Source organism: Ciconia boyciana, chromosome 2, assembly GCF_034638445.1.
Source record: "Ciconia boyciana chromosome 2, ASM3463844v1, whole genome shotgun sequence".
Classification (NCBI taxonomy): domain Eukaryota; kingdom Metazoa; phylum Chordata; class Aves; order Ciconiiformes; family Ciconiidae; genus Ciconia; species Ciconia boyciana.
The window spans coordinates 37,279,326-37,296,428 of record NC_132935.1 but is presented as its reverse complement, the minus strand read 5'-3'; the positions used below and the strand labels follow the sequence as shown (position 1 = coordinate 37,296,428).

Sequence of the window (17,103 nt, the reverse complement as noted above, 5' to 3'; positions counted from 1 at the left end):
AAACTGTGACATACGATAGATCCCTTCTTCAGTCTTTGTAATACTCAAGATAGGTATAAATACACAGTACAACTCTGAGAATTAAAACATGGGGTTTTCTTGAAAGCATCAGGCCCACGGTAAGCTCTTCTTTTTGTAGGATTTAAATTTGGAGTGTGGGGATGCAGGGGAGGATGAAGAGGGGAATAAGCATGAAGGGAAGTTAATTATAGGTCTATCTGATCATAAACAGATCACTTTTACATTATCCAAACACTTAAAATAGCACTACTTACCCAAAGGAGTAATAGATGCTCTAATGACATCAGTGAGGGAACTCTTAAAATTATATTAGTTCATATATTCCTCTATTTTTCTCTGGTAAATTGAATCTCTTATCCTTATTGTAGGCTGAGAAGGCACATATGTACCCAAGGCTTCTGACTCACCAGGTTTAAAAGCTTTTTTCAACTCCTTTCCCATTAGCTGGCCTGGCAAATACTAGTCAATCAGTTTTACCTCATTTCTCATAGAAGGCTGATCTTCTTTTAATTATCACAAATGCATGAGTGCAGTATCCTTACCCACTCTTTTTATTTCACCTTTCAAGGCGAAATGCCTCCCTACTTGCTGTCTGTGTCCTACTTGCTTCTGAGTGTCCAAAGCTACTGCAATTACCCATAAACTCAATAAGCACAATAAATGTCCACCTCTAAGCAAAAATCAATTGCTAACAAATATCAAGTAAGGCAAGGAGCAAAAGCTAATGAGGAAAGGTCTTTTTTTATACTTCTGCATAGGCTCAGTCGCAGAGGTACTCCTAGATGCAGAGGGTAGTCTCTTAGAAGTGCTCATCTTCCTTCTCCCAGAGCTTCTGGAGAAGCCACGGGAGTAAACATATGGATACTATTGCCTACTTTGCTTCTGCAGCCAAAGGAATTCACACCGGCCAGCTCTATCTTTCCCATTATAAACACTGTCCCATTAAGACATTCAGCCACTGAGGTCAATGAATATACAGATCCTCCACATATCAAAAGAGTGCAATTGCTACTTAGGAACTGTAATTTAGAGTACAGCTCTTCCTTCAAGCATCAATTCAGTCCTCAGCTATGCTTTTGAAAAATTATTTGCAGTATAGCATTACGTTACAGTGATGTAGCGCTGAGTTCAGAGCCTTTTTACTCTCCTCCTGTAACAGGACTAATATTCCTCCAATAACACAATGCGGGTGTGGTACAAACTTGTTTCAGACAACCCCAAAATCCCACTTCTTTCCCTCAGTCATGCCATTAGCAGAAGAAACATAGTTTTCTGAAATTCCTATTTTAGGCCAATTATATAACTTACCAGATAAATGCCGGAATCCGTGTGCATCAGCACTACCATACTGCAGACTTAAAAGCTCGTGTGTTATCTATATTCCCCCACAAATACAAAATTTCCCTAGGGATACCCTCACTATTTCTGTCACTAGACAGCTGTATTAAATCAAGTTGATATAAATTGCCCATCATGCTTACAGAAATTACAGACTCTAATATTATGCAGTGGTCTTCTGCAAATTTTTTACTTTTTAAAATGGAAGGGTTATTACTGAAGCTATTTGCACTCCAGACGGTTACACTCTCTATTAAACCTCTTTTTCACTGATGAAGTAACAAACAGAAACGTAAATTCAGACTAAAAATCACAAAGTGGCAAACTATTTTGTTATTATTTTTTCAACTCCAGCTACTGAAACGGCAGGGATCAAGGGATGGCGTGGAGAGGCGTGTCAGGCTAAAGCGGGCTGAGGGGGGGAAAAGCGTGGGCAGAAGCAAAGTTTCTCTGTTGTCTCCATCTCCAAAACTCCCCGGCCTTGCCAGGGGCTTTCCAGGACCCCACAGACTCTTCCAGCAGCTCCTTCAGCCCTTCCCATGGACTCCATCTGGAACCGGCCCTAGCAGGTGCCCCTTGGCCCAGAGCCCCTTCTGGCTCTGCTCCCCACCACCTTGGACCACAGCAAAGAGGCGCTGCCGGTCCCATGCCACTGGCACTAAACCTCCCCTTCTCCTTCACCTTTCCTGGTTTTTCTTCAGCTGAGAAATCCCACCTAACCAGCATCCTCAGTGTATTCTGCTCATGAATTTCATGTGGTTTTGACCTCTCAGCCTATAAGCTGATTCCTTTGGGACCTTTGATGGAAAATGTGTTTTCAGTCATGTTACACCTAGCAAAATCTACTGAGTCAACAGCTCAGCTGAATACAGCTATTTCTCTTTAAGTACAGGGAAAGCTTAACACAGAGCAACATCAGATAATATCTTACAGCGTATTTCCTTTAGACATTTTTAGACACAAATGAGGCTTGCTTAACACATTCTGTTTGAGTAATTACAGGTTAGCAGCCACCACAGCGTGCTCACAAATATTTCACAATCTACTTTGATTCACCTACAAAAACACATTGCTTAAAATGACTTCTGGGGAGGTTGGGTATTTAGATTTTAATCTAACCAGGCACTGAAAAAAAAGAAGTGGGAAGCAAGGTGTCATTGGGAGCTCTTGACTTCAGGAGCCCACTGGGACCTTTGAGTGCCTACATGACACCTGAAGTAAAGCACTGTGAACAAATCTGTGACAAACACTGGGGCAAACTACAACTTGAGCACGAAACAGCAAATACCATGCCCTGGCTAGCAAAGCATCTATCAGAAGATACGCTCAGCTAATATATGGATTATCTGCAATATTCTGACTCTAGAGGATAGCTTAACTAATCCAGAAAGGAAAGGATACAACCATACAAGAATCCATCCAGCATCAATTAGAAGAAGCTGACCAAAAACAGACAGATAAATATGGAAAGTAGTTGCTAATTTACAAAATCTTACTAAATTCAAACAACTGATGAGCTGGTAGCTGGTTTCAGAGCAGCACTGGATTTTAAGAAAATCAATGCTGAGACACTCCTGAGGCTTTCATTCTAATCCTGTAAGCACCAAAGATAAAAGGTGCAGAGGGTAACTGTCAGATTGAGGTCCTACTGTGCACGGTGCAAGGCAAAGAAAGTGTTAATATCAGTATATGCAAGGAAAAAAATGGGAGCAACCAAAAAATATCCCAGCAAGCTAATGAAAAGAAAGCAAGCTGCTGAAAAAGAACTTGTACTGAAAATTAAGAAAATCAAAGAGGAACAGCACAGGAGCATATGATTAGTGAACATGCAGTACTGTTTTGCAAGTACTTCACATGATACAGTTCATGTTTATTTTCTTTGAATCATTTTTGTATCTGCTTGTTCAAATTACAAGTAAAAATATCGATGATTTTTTCAGACTGCATCTCCTCCAAACTCACCATGACACTAGTTAAAATGTAATTCATACCAGAGTACGATGTTTTTCACTGGTGTAATGTGTCTTTGCTGCCAAGTAAGCTATTTACCTACATGAGAATTAGTGCTTTCAGATTAGACTATCAGGTGTAACGGCGGCAGAAAATAGCACTCAAGTTTCTGCGTTCACAATTCCCCATTTCTCAGGTAAGAACAAATTTGCCGTGGAAGAAGAGAAGGGTAGAGGAAAGGGAAGAGGAAAGACCCGGGTTCGTTAGCTCTCCCGTTAATGCCGTGCAGTGTGTCTGAATGCCTGGCCCTGTGACAGCACAACAGATGCCCAAACTCCCAACTGTTCAGCAGCAAAGCAGGACACAGCCCATACTTCTCCGTGCTGCCGGACGCTGACATACTCTTTCCCATCATGGGAAATGTCCTATTTTTTTCTGGGCACTTGGAAGGAGTTGGGGTATGGATCTGGCTGACTCAAGTGAAATTAGCTTGCATGCACACTGCAGAGTTGTCTGCTGTCGTAACTTTGCTAGCTCCAGCCCATGTGCCCAGATAGTCCAACTGAGCAGTGGTAAAACCATAGACTTGAATAAAAGCATGGACACCAGGACTCAAAAGGCCAACACAGTTGTTTGCTCCTTGTGCAGAGCCCTCACTTGTAGAGGTTCCCCGGGGAAAACATTTCCCTCTTCCTACTGTGCCACTTCAGCGCCTTCAGATTACACCCCTAAAGACTCCCGGCATCCCCCGAAGCTGCTGAGGGGTTGCAGAGGCACCCTCAGACTTGCAGCTGAAATTTTGACAGCTCTGGAAATGATTCACAGGAAGGCAGGCGATCGGCTTGCCCTGCTGTCAGAGTCCACGTGACAGCATCTGATCCATCAGCCACGCGAGACAGAGCTAACACCTACTTTGACCCCTACAGTCAACAGAGGCAACAACTGCCAGAGGGGACCAGTTGAAGTATGTGCCATTTTTGCATGGTAACTACTCAACTGTTTTCAAAAGAAATGGGAAAGGCATGTAAAAACAACAAAAAAGGAAAAGTGAGTTCATGCTTCCCAAGTAGCAAGGGTTTTAAAAGTGCCATCAAGGTGAAAAAGACTTAAAATAGGATTAAAAAGAAAGTGTGAGACTAAAGAGTCTAATATGATTGAGTTACTTTTCTGCTTTTAAAATCCATGGATGAAATCCATTCACCTACTTTAAAAATCAGAATTTTTAGATGCTGGCCTTCAGGATGAAACAGCAGGTCGAACCTCATTTATATAATTGCCCGTGTTCCCTGCACAGCCATGACAGAAACCTATATATCTTTGAGTGACGGTAGAGAGAAATGCTGTCTCCTCTCTTTTTACTGCATAAGCACTTTCACAGCGATTGAGTCCTCCCAGGTGAGGTGGCCACTGCATGAAAGTTAAGGGAAAATGCATGAAACACAAAGCATCTCTAATCCACTTGCAACAGGAATAGTTACAGTGACCCTTTACAAAACAGTCCAGGTATCCAGCAGACAGCTAAAGTTTCCAGCCCTGGGGTAATCAGACACTAGATCCCAAGCCTTCAGTTCCTGGGAGAAGGTACAAACAAGCTGTTACTTAAAGGCCACTTTCACGTCTAAGTTTCCAAGGTTCTCCGGGGACCGTGGCAGGTTCAGACACTTGTCTGCCCAAACCAGCCCTGCAGCAGAGCTCGCCAGAGAAGAAAGGAGCTGCTCTCTAAGAAAACACCATTCCCAAGCTCGAACAAGTGAAAAGGGCACTGACGGCCTCAGAAACAAAATGCTAAGCGTTTTGACAAATGCTAAGCAAGGAAAACAACTAGGCCTGGGACTTCAGTGAGTTTCACACCCCTGGATCCAACCCAGTTTTTCTCCTTTAATATAAAAGGAAAGAGACAATCAGGGAAGTATGTGCATAAGTCTCTTCTTGCTCCTAAGAAGGGCAAAGCACATTTTGCCAGTTACTTCACGCGATGCTTTGTCAGTACAGCTGCTTGTGAACAATGATGCAGCTCATGGCAAGGACACAACAGGAGAGATGCAGAAAGCATCCTTAAGGGACATGACACTGGCAGGGCAAGTGAAGGTATATCACTCACGACATTAAATCCCGCAGGCAGAAAACTTCAGAGGAAAGGCTGTCCCCACCTTTCATTGAACTCACTGTATGCACATGCTGCTCACACGGACACAGAACCCCACCTTCTCTAAATGCCTAAGAAAATGGTATCTAGGATTATACTATGGGGAAAAAAAAAGTATCAGTCTACCTATGGAGCAGGAGACTAAAGAGGAGAAGAAAAGTAAAATTTATCTTTCTATTTCCTCATCTATAGGAAAGACAATAAAACTGCATAGTGCTACTTTAAATAATTATTAGGAACCATGCCTGCTGCCTGGTCACTGTTTTAACAAAAAAAGTGTTACAGAAATGCCAGAGAAGCCCAATACTGAACCCTCTGAGTGCTAAATCATCTGTGTGGGAAAACAGTATAATCCATATGCACAAACAAACCCGCAGTCACTTCACCTGCATCCCAAGATGCTCTCTATGTCCAGCTGAGAGCACAGCGCGCTTAGCCTGCAGCTAGCTTTGCCCAGCCGAGTGTGCAAACAAAGCAAGCACATGTTTGTACAAAAAAGACTGCTGATGGGCCAAGTCTTAGTGCTAGCCTATGGATAAACCAAGACATGGCTTTCACTCAGATAAACTAAAATCCTGTATTTGAGGAATAAGCTCAGCACACTGCTCTTTTACAAGGGAAATACAGCAAGCAATCGAAAATGCTGGTGAACACTGTTGCTGATTTCAGATTCAGTGCTGTTTTGCTTCAATTTTTGATTCATAAAATCCTGCCTCCTCACAGGCATGCTGTAAAAATAAATGTACTATGTCTCTAGGGTTTACCAACTATAGGGATTAATGTTGAGAAAACCCTGTAGGAAACTAGCCTTTTCGGATATCAGGTAGCAGGAAGCGTATTCAATGTAAAACACAAGTGGTCATAGGCTGTACAGTGAGAATAAAATGAAATGCTGGTCAGCCGCTTCACTGCTTCCAGATGGTCCCCCCTGTTCAGCTAGAAAGTTGATCTTGCCTTAGAAAACCTCACTGATCTTGCAGCATCCATACAGAGGACCTGATGCCCTCGGCAGGCTCCAGCTCTGTCCTCCAGTGGCATCCATAACCTCAGAAGTGGCCAGACCAGAACGAATCAATCACAGCGGCACAAAAATCCAGTGCTTCCCGTGCCAACATCCAGGCAACGGAATGTTATGGAGGCCCAGCTTGTTCGGCAGCTGGACTCTGCCCCGGGACCCAGCAGGCAGAGGCAGTGGGTTTCTGATCAGCGTACGTGAAGCTACTTCTCTTGTCCTCTCCTTCCAGGTGGGACATCAATATAAGGGTAGATTTAACTAGAAATACAATAAATACAATCAACATATATACATGTTGATATGCTTTGGGGAAGTCTGTAAAAGACACGAGGGGTACACAGAGCATGCAGCTGTAAAACACTGGTAAGAAGGTGATTTCCAAGTAGAATATAGTCACAGTGAAATGGTTTACCTAATGCTAGAAACAGCAACCCACAAATGATCCTCATGAAAACAAAGCTAAAGTTCAAAATCTTTTTGAAACTAGTCTAAATATTTATTCTTTTTCCAGGTTAGGAAAGGATTTTACTTCCCTGGCTCTCAAGCCATTATCTGCACCAACCTCATTTACACAGGTTTATCCAACTTTTCAGCTCTTAATTCATAGAAGCTTTACCTTTGCATTTTGTAATTATGGTTTGTTCCCAAAACTATGGAGAGTCTGCATGAAATTGAACTGACTCAGACGCTTTCCTCATATCATATCCTAACCAGTCTATAGCATTCTGGAAACTGAAACAGAACATCCTTAGCACAATGACCAATTCATCCACTAATCATTTTTTGGGGGTACTGGTGAAAGCCATTCCTGAGTGCTCAAATATTTTCATTCATGTAATATTTCTGTAAAACCTAACATTGACTTTCTATGCATGAATTTTCAAAGTAAATTCCTTTTTTATTACAATACCCACTTGCAAAAGAAGCAAAATATTTAAAAATTACTCAGGCACTGTAGTGCCACTAATAAAACATCCCCTTCCAAGTGCCACAGTTAATTTTAAGGAACCGCTTTTAAAATTCATGATATAATCACAAGGTAAACTCACATTCAGGACAAACTGTTGGATCCCTACAAAAAAACAGAGTGTTTAGAAAAAACAGACTGTGTTTAAGTACTAGACTTTGACAAGTAGCAGAAACACCATCAAGAGTACAAAACAAGACTCCTGAAGTCCAATTCGACTCCAAATTAAATTGCAATTAATTCAATTAATTAATTAATTAAAAGGAGAACCTGCACGCATTGGGCAGCTGATGACAGACATGCTACGGTACAGTCAAGCACAGAAGGGAGAGACTTTAGGAGCTGACAAAGACAACTTAGTGATTGCCCAGTTTTTACAGAAAGTGTGTAACTTCCATTTTGGATTATCTGTCATTAAGGGAGATGGTTCTTATATTTCCTAGGCACCTGTTACAATCATGACTTGTTTCCAAGCCTGATGTCATACATTTTCTCAAAGTTAGCATCAGGGCATCAAAGCACCGCCAGGTTTAAGGGGCAGGAGGACCCGGAGGTGGCACTGCCTTCACAAGGAAGAAACATCCCGCAGAAGAGTGAGCCCGCACATTGCTATGCAGGCAGCCCAAATACGCATCCCTGCTTGGCACCTTTGTCCTACTAAAAACGACATACCACCTTGTAAACTGGCGCCATGCCACCCTGACAGATGGACTTAAGTGTAGGCAGCCAAGAGACTATGTATAAGCATCAAATATGTTTTTTGAGAGCAGGACTTCCAGCCAGGAATGTTAAAACAGCTGTCCACGTTGAGCTTGCATGCCTACACTTAAGAGGATGTGCTACTGCCACTTGAGCCCTGAGCTGGATTAACTTGGAAAAGAAATAAAATAGCTTCCACAGCTACATAAGGTGAGTTTTTGCAGAATCAGGATTAGCGGTACTCAGGGGGGCTTTACTGACCTACGATTAGCGGGCACACTTGCAGGGTGGAAGAGCTCTTCAGCTCTGCAGCTCGGTGGAACTTTTATCATGTGCATGCTTGTAAACAAATGTTTCTCATCTGAACACAGCTTTATATATGTTACATTTCTTTGGAAAAAAACACAGAATGCAACACCAGCATGATTATGAGCAAACACATTAGTGACCTTCCACTTTATGTTAGAGGATACTTTTTTTTTAATTAACTTTCCTCACTCAGGCACATATATCTGTGTGACTCAGATCTGTTTCACCAGGCTTTCTTCTCTTTTCAAAACCTCTCAGCTCCCATGGCCCACTCGAAGACTTTTGTTAGCTCATGCCTACATGCATACATACATTTTACATTTTGACACCATTTGCATAGCTTGCCCCAGGAATAAAATCATACTGCCTTGAGAAATGGGCATGGTGTAACACAAGATGTGTGATGGCTGGCTTGCAGAGCCATGCCCTGGCCACCTCTAGCGCATTCCCGCACCCGGCTGGGCTGCCCTCCGCCCACAAATCCCTCTCTTTGAGGGAATGAAACATTCCAGTCCTCTGAGAAACTCCAAAAACCATGTTTGCTCACATCAACGTGCCAAACAATGCTCTTTTTTTCCACTGAACTCAGTTTTTATCCCTCAAAAAGTAATTGGCATAAGTCTAAAGCGAGGTAAACACTCAAACCTGAACAAGTTAAAAGTTTCCTCAGAATTTCACACGATTTAAAAAATACCAAGATTTCCAATGGCAAGCAACGTTGCTTCTAGCCCTGAGTAGCTTAAAGACTGAAAGGAGGTGATGGTACTTTTTACTCGATGTTTAAACATGCTTTGTGTTCATTTTAATTCTTCTCCCTGTGGACACAATCAGACCACAGGCATAAATTTTTCGTGTACACTTTAGCAGGGTACCTCATCTTTACTTTTGCATATCACTGCATATGAACTTCCACTCTACGAGGGTATTCCCAGTATAGATCAAAGCTGCCTTCAGTGCCTGGCCACAGGGTCACATACAGTCTTCCAACAGCTGCTGGTGTCTTTTACCTTTGTTAACTTTAAGGCTGATCTTTGCTGCAATTAAAAGTTACCTGAGTCACTTTATTACAATTTCCTGTGCCAGAAGCGCTTCAACGGCAGGCATCGTTTCTCCTGCACGGTGAGGATTTCCAACCGCTGACCTTGCTTCCCCCTTCGGTGAAGACTTCCTCCTCTCGCACCTTCATCTCTTTCACCCTTCATTCCTCACCTACAGCCTTTCCCTTTCCCTTTTTTCCATGTTTTTGAGGACTGTATGAAATCACATATTTGCAAAAGTTTCAACCCCCTCTCTGCTGCTCCAAACTACAGTTACAAACCTCAGCAACCAGATGCTTTACTTTTTCATACTGACAATAAAGTTGATTCCAGGTTAATCTGAATTTCATACCACTTAACCTTTCTCAAAAGGGGGGGAAGAGAGGGAAAACAGTTTGTCAAATATTTCATCAGGCAGATTAGCAATGCTGGGAAAACGATAGAAAAAACACAGATAATACCTCTCCCTCCTTCCAAAAACCAACAGTGCCTCAGGCTTTCTCAAGACACCATGCACAGACTGTGCCTCGCTTTAAAACGGTTCAGGGAACAGTCAAACTGCTGAAGAACAGGTCAAAAGGAATAAAAATGCTGATCTGGATCACTCCTTTTGCTTAATAAAGTAATTACACACACACGCCGAGTGTATTCCTTTCATGCATGTCTATTTTACACCGAATTATTATCTCCACAGTTATTGTAAAGACAAAGTAAATTGAACTGCAAATGGTAATGCTGAGCATCCAAAACCCCTTGGCAGCTCTCTCAGCCCCATAAGTGCCTCTCCTTATTTGAAAAGAATTTGAAGGAGTACGTGAGGTTCATTTCTTACAGAATCATGTAAGATACTAATGCAAATTCAGAGAACAGTCAGCCTTCTTACGCATTACACAAACTATCAAAAACGCATGGTGTTCGTTATCATGTTCAAACTCTGAAAAGTTTAGTACCCAGTTATCTGAGAAACCCTTCTCCCATCATAAGAACTACCAGGAGGACCTGTTTGTACCTGCCGCAAGCCAGGTGCCAGACCAGACTCTCATTTTGTTGCATCCCTTGAGCTCCCATAACCGAGCTCCCAAAACCCTGAAGGTTTTACTTGCTGCTTTATCAATGTTTTTTTCACCCATTCTGAGTTGCCATATGATCTACTGATGCCAGCCAAAATTCATTGCTAGTTAAAGATAAATGAATACCGGAAAAGTAAAATGAAGCATGCCAAAACCTCTCGAAGTGCTTATAAAACATTAACATAATAGATAGAGACTCTAGGCTAAAGGCACACTGACCAAAATTCAGAAATATATAGCTTCTGTATTAGCAAAAAGAAACTTGAAGGGACAGGGCAAACTTTAACATTGCTTTCTGGAAAAGTCACCGGCTAATGCCAAGTGCTGAAAAGCGTTAGAGAAGCCAACCTTCTCCGCTGTCCCGTTCCCCATGCGGGAGGGTGCGAGTACAGACACTTCAACGCACACTACGTTAACTTCACCTGTTACTGCTGTTTGCCACTCCACAAGAAAGAGGAGAAAAACATTTTAAAATAGGAAAGCATGGCAATTTTACTTCAAACGTTCACTTCGGAAGGAAAGCTTAGCACAGATGTTGTTCAGAAGAACAGGGCAGAAGTACCTGTAACTGGTCCCTCAGAGATCTGGGGTTCAGCCTTCAAAGCACCCTGGTACTTAGATGCCTTACCTAGGTAAAGCGAGGCGTTTTCTTTCTTGACATTATCATCTAAGTAGGTTGGTCCCAAGGTATAGATGGGTGTCGAGCCCATGCCAATGAGGATTTGGGCACAAATGAATAAAGCTACATAGAGAGAGTGGTCGTTTCCGCCGGAGTCCTTGACACAGGCCGGCGAGTCCCACTGCTCTTTGGCGGTGCCATTGCCAGTGACGCACAAGCCCTCGTTACTGATGGAGGAGTTCAATTCCTGGATCTGGTACGGCGGAGAGATGAAATGAGGTAAGGAGAAGAGCGCAGCCCCCAGGGCGATGAAAACCCCCCCGACAGCCAGCCAGAGCGGCCTCCGTCCGCGCCCCCCGAAGTAGCTGATGAAGACCACCACCACCAGGCTCCCGATGTCGAAGCAGCTGACCAGCAGCCCCGACTCCGAGCTCTTGAGGCTGTATCTCCGCTCGATGGTGGTGATGACGCTGCTCAGGTAGCCGGAGACCATGAGGGACTGGATGAAGGTCAGGAAGCACATGCACACCAAGAAGAAGCGCGAGTCCGCCAGCACGGCCCGCAGGCACGCTCTGCCCGGGGGGCCCGCCAGCAGCAGCGGCGGCGGCGGCCGCAGCGGCAGCGGGGGGCCCGGGGACACCCCTCGCCCGGGCGCCGCCGGCTGGCCGCGCTCCGTCCTCCGGGGGAAGCTCCCGCTGCCGCCGGCGGGGGGGCGGGCAGCCCCGGCGGCGCCGGCGCCCCCGCCCCGTCCGTCCTCGGGAGCCGGTCCCGCGGCGGGGCTCGGCGGGGCGCCGCCGCCGCCGCCCCCCCCGGCCGCCAGGGGGGAGCCGAGCGCGGCCCCGCGGCCCCGCGGCGCCGCCCCGCCGAGCGCGGGCAGGCTGCGGCACCGCGGCGCCTCCGCCCGGCCCCCCGCCGCCGCCGCCGGCCGCTCCGCCCCGGGGCGCCGCTGCGCCGCGGTCGCCGCCGAGGCCATGCTGGGTCCGGCCGCGGCCTCAGAGGAGCCCGGCCGGCTCCATCGCCGCCGTGCGTCGAGCGCGCTGAGGGGCCCGGCGGGAGCGCAGCATAGCGGGGAGGGGAGGAGGGAGGGGACGGGGGTGGCCCTAGCCGCGGCCGCCGGCCGCCCCGCCGCACGTGTCAGCCAGAGTCCTTTGTGGCTCCATCCTCCCTCCGTCTCGCTCAAGGGGCCGCCCGCCCGCCGGGGCGGCCCCGCTGCCGGCGGCTCCTGCTCCCCGCCGCCGCATGCCCGCGGCGCCGCGCTCAGCCGCCGCCCGCCGGGGCCCCCCGGCCAGCCCGGCCGCCGCGGGGGAGCGCCGCCCGCCGCCGCTGCTGCCGTTCCGCCGCCCGCATCCTCCTCTCTCCGCGCCGCCGACGCCGGTGACAGAGCTCCGGGGGGGTGCAGCCGATCTGCGGGGCGGAGAGCAAGCACGGCAGGTCAGCGGCGCCGGCCCCAGCGCCCCGCTCCCCGCCGCCCCGGCCTCTGCCCGCCCGACCCCGGCCTCTGCCCTCAGCTCCGGGGAGCGCCCGCCGCCCTCACGGGGGGGCGTGGGGGGGTGGGGGGAGCCACGGGAGCGCCCCGGGGATCGCGTCCTTGGGGACAGCACATGGTTTTACATAAGAGCAGGGGCGGACACACACGTCCGTGGGCCTCGGCCAGAGCGCGACCCTTTTATTTGGCGCCGGATGCGACAGCCAAAGGTCGCCATGCCAAGCCTTTTATTTTCCAGCCTAAAAATAAACACGCTGAAATAAATACTCGGCTACAACTCGGCGGCCCCGGGGAGCAGCAGCGGGCGGAGGAGAGGGGAACAAAGCCGATGCCGGGGCAGCGCCGGCGGGCACCCCGGGAGCCGGCACCCCGGGGCCGGCCTCGCCGCCCCAGCTGGCCCGGGCGCTCCCCGTGCCCGCGGACACGCGGGACCGCCGAGCGATGAGCGACGCCCAGCGCTGCCTACGCCGGCAGCGAAACACGCGTTTTGCCTCCTTTGTCCGCTTTTGTCTCCCCGCCGCCGCCTGCTCGGGGCGGAGGGGCGGGCGGGCGGGGGAGGCGGCGGCAGCTCGGGCAACCGCGCCCCAGCGGCGGCTCTCCCCCACCCCCGGAGGGTGGGCAGCGGGCTGGGCCGGGGAGCCGGCGGGGCGCACCGGGATCCCTCCTCCCGGCCGCCGCGGAGAAGAAAGACGGGGCTACTCACCGTGCCTGCGGCGCGGGGGGGCGGCCGGCGGCCGAGCCGGGGAGCCAGCCGGGCCCTGCGCCCCCGCCCCGCCTGTCGCCCGACGCCAGGTCCCCCCCGGCCGCCTCCGCCTCCCCGGGCGGCGCGGCGGAGCGCAGGCGCGCCCGCTGCCACCCGCCGCCGCCTGCGGGCCGGGGCACCGGCGGAGCGGGCCGGGGCGGGCGGTGCCGCCGGGCACCCGCGTCCCCTCCGACCTCCCCTCGCCGCCCAGCAGGGAGCGGCTCCCGGAGCCCCCGCGACTGCACCCGCAGGGCAGAGCGGCGGCCCGCGATGAAGCAAGTTACATCCCCTCGCAAGAGCTCACGGAGCCCCTGCAAGAGCTCACGGAGGGTGAGCCCGCGGCAGGGGGCGGCGGGGCAGGCTGGGCGAGGGGCGGCCCGGTGCCGTTGCTCTCCTCGGCAGCTGCCGAGTGCTGCAGCTTCGCGCCCGTCGCTGAGGAAGCTGAGGGAGAAATGCAGGCACGGTTGTCGGCCCCAGGCGGAGTTTAGGACGCTCCGTGGTGTTGCACCGTGTTTTGTAAAAGGTAATGAAATACTTGGAAGGCGATACCTCACTTACAGCGTCTGCTGAAAAGTGAAAAGAAGGAACGAAGGGGTTTATTATTTTAATTATTCTTTTTTTTAGGAAAATAGAAAGCCAGGCCACCTGATGATCCATTTTGTCCAGGGTCTTGTCTCCAACGTGAGCCACCTCCAGAAGTGGGAACACACACAAAACCAGGGAAAAGTAGTTTGGAGTTTACTCCTCACAGAGTTTCCTCTTAATCTCTTTTTCTCAGTTTGTGTAGTCTTGAATCGCACTGGTTTGTTTTCCTCTCAAGTCTCTCTTTTTAAAGCCCTAGTACTAACGTAAGTCTAGATAGTCCTGCAAATTACTGCATTTGTTGTGGTTTGGCAGAGGGTGAACTGCTGAGGTACTCCTCTTTTTGCCCTGAGTTTTACCATAAAATAGTGCCAAGGAATACACCAAAGAAGTATAACGTCCTACACATTTCTGAATAGCTGGTGCTTTTCTGGACGGATAGAGGATTTGCCTTTGATTTGTTTCCCCTCCTTTACCAAAAAAGTGGTTAAGACTGACCACATTTGTTTACTTATTTATAATCTTGATCGATAAGATAGTTTCATAGGATACCATTTTCAGTTATTATCAAGCTTGTGCTTGATACCTCTTTGTGCTTGCTTACCACTCAAACAGCTCAAACTCAACACAGACAAAACAATACTTTTTTTTTCCTAGGTTTTCACCATATTTCTTCTGTTGATAAGGTGCCCCAAGTTCAGTGGTTGTCTAGGCCTGTAGCTTTAGTATTCTCTTTGATTCAGACAGGTTTTCAAGGATCCTTGAAAAACTCTTTTCAATGATTCTCCATCTCAATGGTTCTTTCTACATAAGGTCCCTAACACAGTTTCTTTTATCTCATCATCCCACAGCTTGTTTTTACGTCAGTTCCTCTCTTCTTTTTGTTCCTCTTCCACTATCAGCCCCTCATGGCCACAGCTTCCTTCGTGCCGGCTCTGGCACTCAGCTCAGCCCTTAGTAAACTGATTCAGCTCACTGAGGCAGCATGAAACCAACCCAAGGGAAAGAAAGATTTTTGCTTTTGTTTTTGTGAGCTGGATCACTTCACCAAGAATGGGAGCACGAGAGCTTGCATAAAAAAGGGAAGGAAGAGGGGAGGTCCGTGGGGAAAGAGGAAGAGAGGATAGCCCATTTCAACAAGGACAAGCTCGTAATTCAACTCAGTCATCTCATTGAGCCATCCCTGAGAACATACGTATAATTCAGCTGATAGGCAGTAACCCATTAAACTTCAGTAACTCCATTGCGCTTCAACTGGTATGTGAATGGATAACTGCAGCTTGTAAGCTTTCTGGATCATGTATTTATACATCAACTTTGGGATCTTGTTCTATGACCAGGATTCCTAGCCATTATTGTATACAACCAACAATAATTTTCATGAGATCACAGAATAACAGTAGGTATTACAAAAGCCTTCTCCAATCCCATGGGAAGATATAAGGGTGAAGCATTCACAGCCTTCGCAGCAGTTGCAAACAGTACAGTCTGCAAAGAGGTACAGTTTCAATTCTTTCTGCAGCAGCAAACCTATCGAGAGATAACATTGTCCTTGGGACTATGTGAAGATGTTTGTTTTCGGAAGTTACTCCAGCAGACTACAGCTGCTAAAATGCCTGACTTCCTTGCTTACTTTTGGTTCTGAATACTTAAATAACAGGTTAGCTGAGCAAAGAGAGTATTTGTAGTCTGCCGTGGGTATTAGCATCCAGTGCCAAGTGCTGAATGGGAAGTCAATATTAGTCCCTTCACTTGACAGGTTGATTACAGAAGGTGCAATGATGGTACCCAAGTTCACAATGAAATATAAATGTATAAGACCTGTGCAAACTTTCTGCTTATAAAGCTTCACCTTAGTGAATTTAAAATATACAGGATCCCTCAAGCACAAAGCAATCAATTGGTGTTGCAGAATGATCGGTTTATGGCTACAACTGCAAAAGAACGTCGTTCCCATTTTGCTAGATTAAGGACATGGGCTGACATCCTACTTTTGATTTATCTGTGTTAGTGAAAGACATTAAGTCGGGACTAGTGGGGGACAGGCCCTTCATCTTAACAGTTCCTAAGTTCCCAGCTGACGACCTCCTTTCCACGTGGGCTGCCCCTGCCGCAGTGGTGAGCGCTCGCACAGTACTCTCAGCTGCTGTTCTTTGAGGGACACGACCCCTTGGCAGAGAGATGGTAACCATCAGCGGAGAGGAAGAGAAGTACCTTAGCTCAGGCTGGCTTGGCCTCATGAGCTGTATCAGTTTCAGAAGAGAAGGTAAAAGAGCTATAAAGGCACCATCTTTTTAAGGTCACACTTTAGCTGTGATGGATTTGTGGCTTTACATGTACTTGCTAGTCCAGGGAGCTGGTGATGCCCAGTGAGGTGCCTCAGCCTGGACTATTCCAGGCCACAAAGAGAGGGAAGAACTCAGCTGAAGGGTGGCGTGAATTGATGGCTCTGCTTTTCCTTCAGTATTTCACATTTCCAGCCAGGTTTTCCACTCGATGCTATGCCACAAATGCAATAAATCAACGCACTTGTCTTCCTTCCCCTTTTCCCTAACACTGCTGCCATTTTTGGGCAACATGTGCTCTTCATTCCCAGCCCAATACTAATAAAGCAATAAGCAAAACAGAATGTGCATTAGGAGGCTAATGGGCTTTAGGTCCTTCTGGAGTGTGAGCATTGGGAAGCATAAAGTGAAAGGACAAGTAACTTCACTCCTCAGGGACACTCACCAAGCTAGCTAGTGTCCTAATGAGCTCCCGAGGGCAGCTCACTGCTGGGAGAGACCAGCTCATTATTTCTTTGGGGGATGTCAGAGAGAGCACTTATAACAGCAGATCCTAAACTAAAGAGCTCATTTAGTACAATGAGCTTAACCACACTCAGATACTGTTCAGATAAATCCGCCTTAATGTTTGTCGGTCTCCAGAGAAGAGCTAGCTACAGTTTCATGAATGAAATAAAGAAACCATGAATGGGAGGAAGGTGCAAAGCAATAGGGGAAAGGAAGAAAAGAGAAAGATAGTCTCAGAAGTAACAGTTAAGCTTAGGGGTGACAGCTATCAGCATAAGACTGGACATATCAGAGAAGAAAGGGCTACTTCTTCTCACTGAGATAATTCTT

General features: G+C 47.7%; 1 protein-coding gene across 2 annotated transcripts in view; it reads right to left on the bottom strand.

Annotated features, from left to right (window-relative positions):
• The window catches only part of SLCO5A1 (solute carrier organic anion transporter family member 5A1), an 86,864-nt gene extending 73,114 nt beyond the window's left edge, over positions 1 to 13,750 (bottom strand). The window contains exons 1-2 of one of the 2 annotated variants that reach the window (XM_072852363.1): positions 13,361 to 13,750; positions 11,181 to 12,575 (exon numbers count right to left, since the gene is read on the bottom strand). In XM_072852363.1, coding sequence (XP_072708464.1) covers positions 11,181 to 12,144 — 964 coding nt within the window. In that variant the 5' untranslated portion in view covers positions 12,145 to 12,575; positions 13,361 to 13,750. Of the gene's footprint in view, positions 1 to 11,180; positions 12,591 to 13,360 lie in introns of those variants that run through there. The other variant, XM_072852364.1, reaches the window with a different exon arrangement.
• Between the last annotated feature and the right edge of the window lie 3,353 nt (positions 13,751 to 17,103).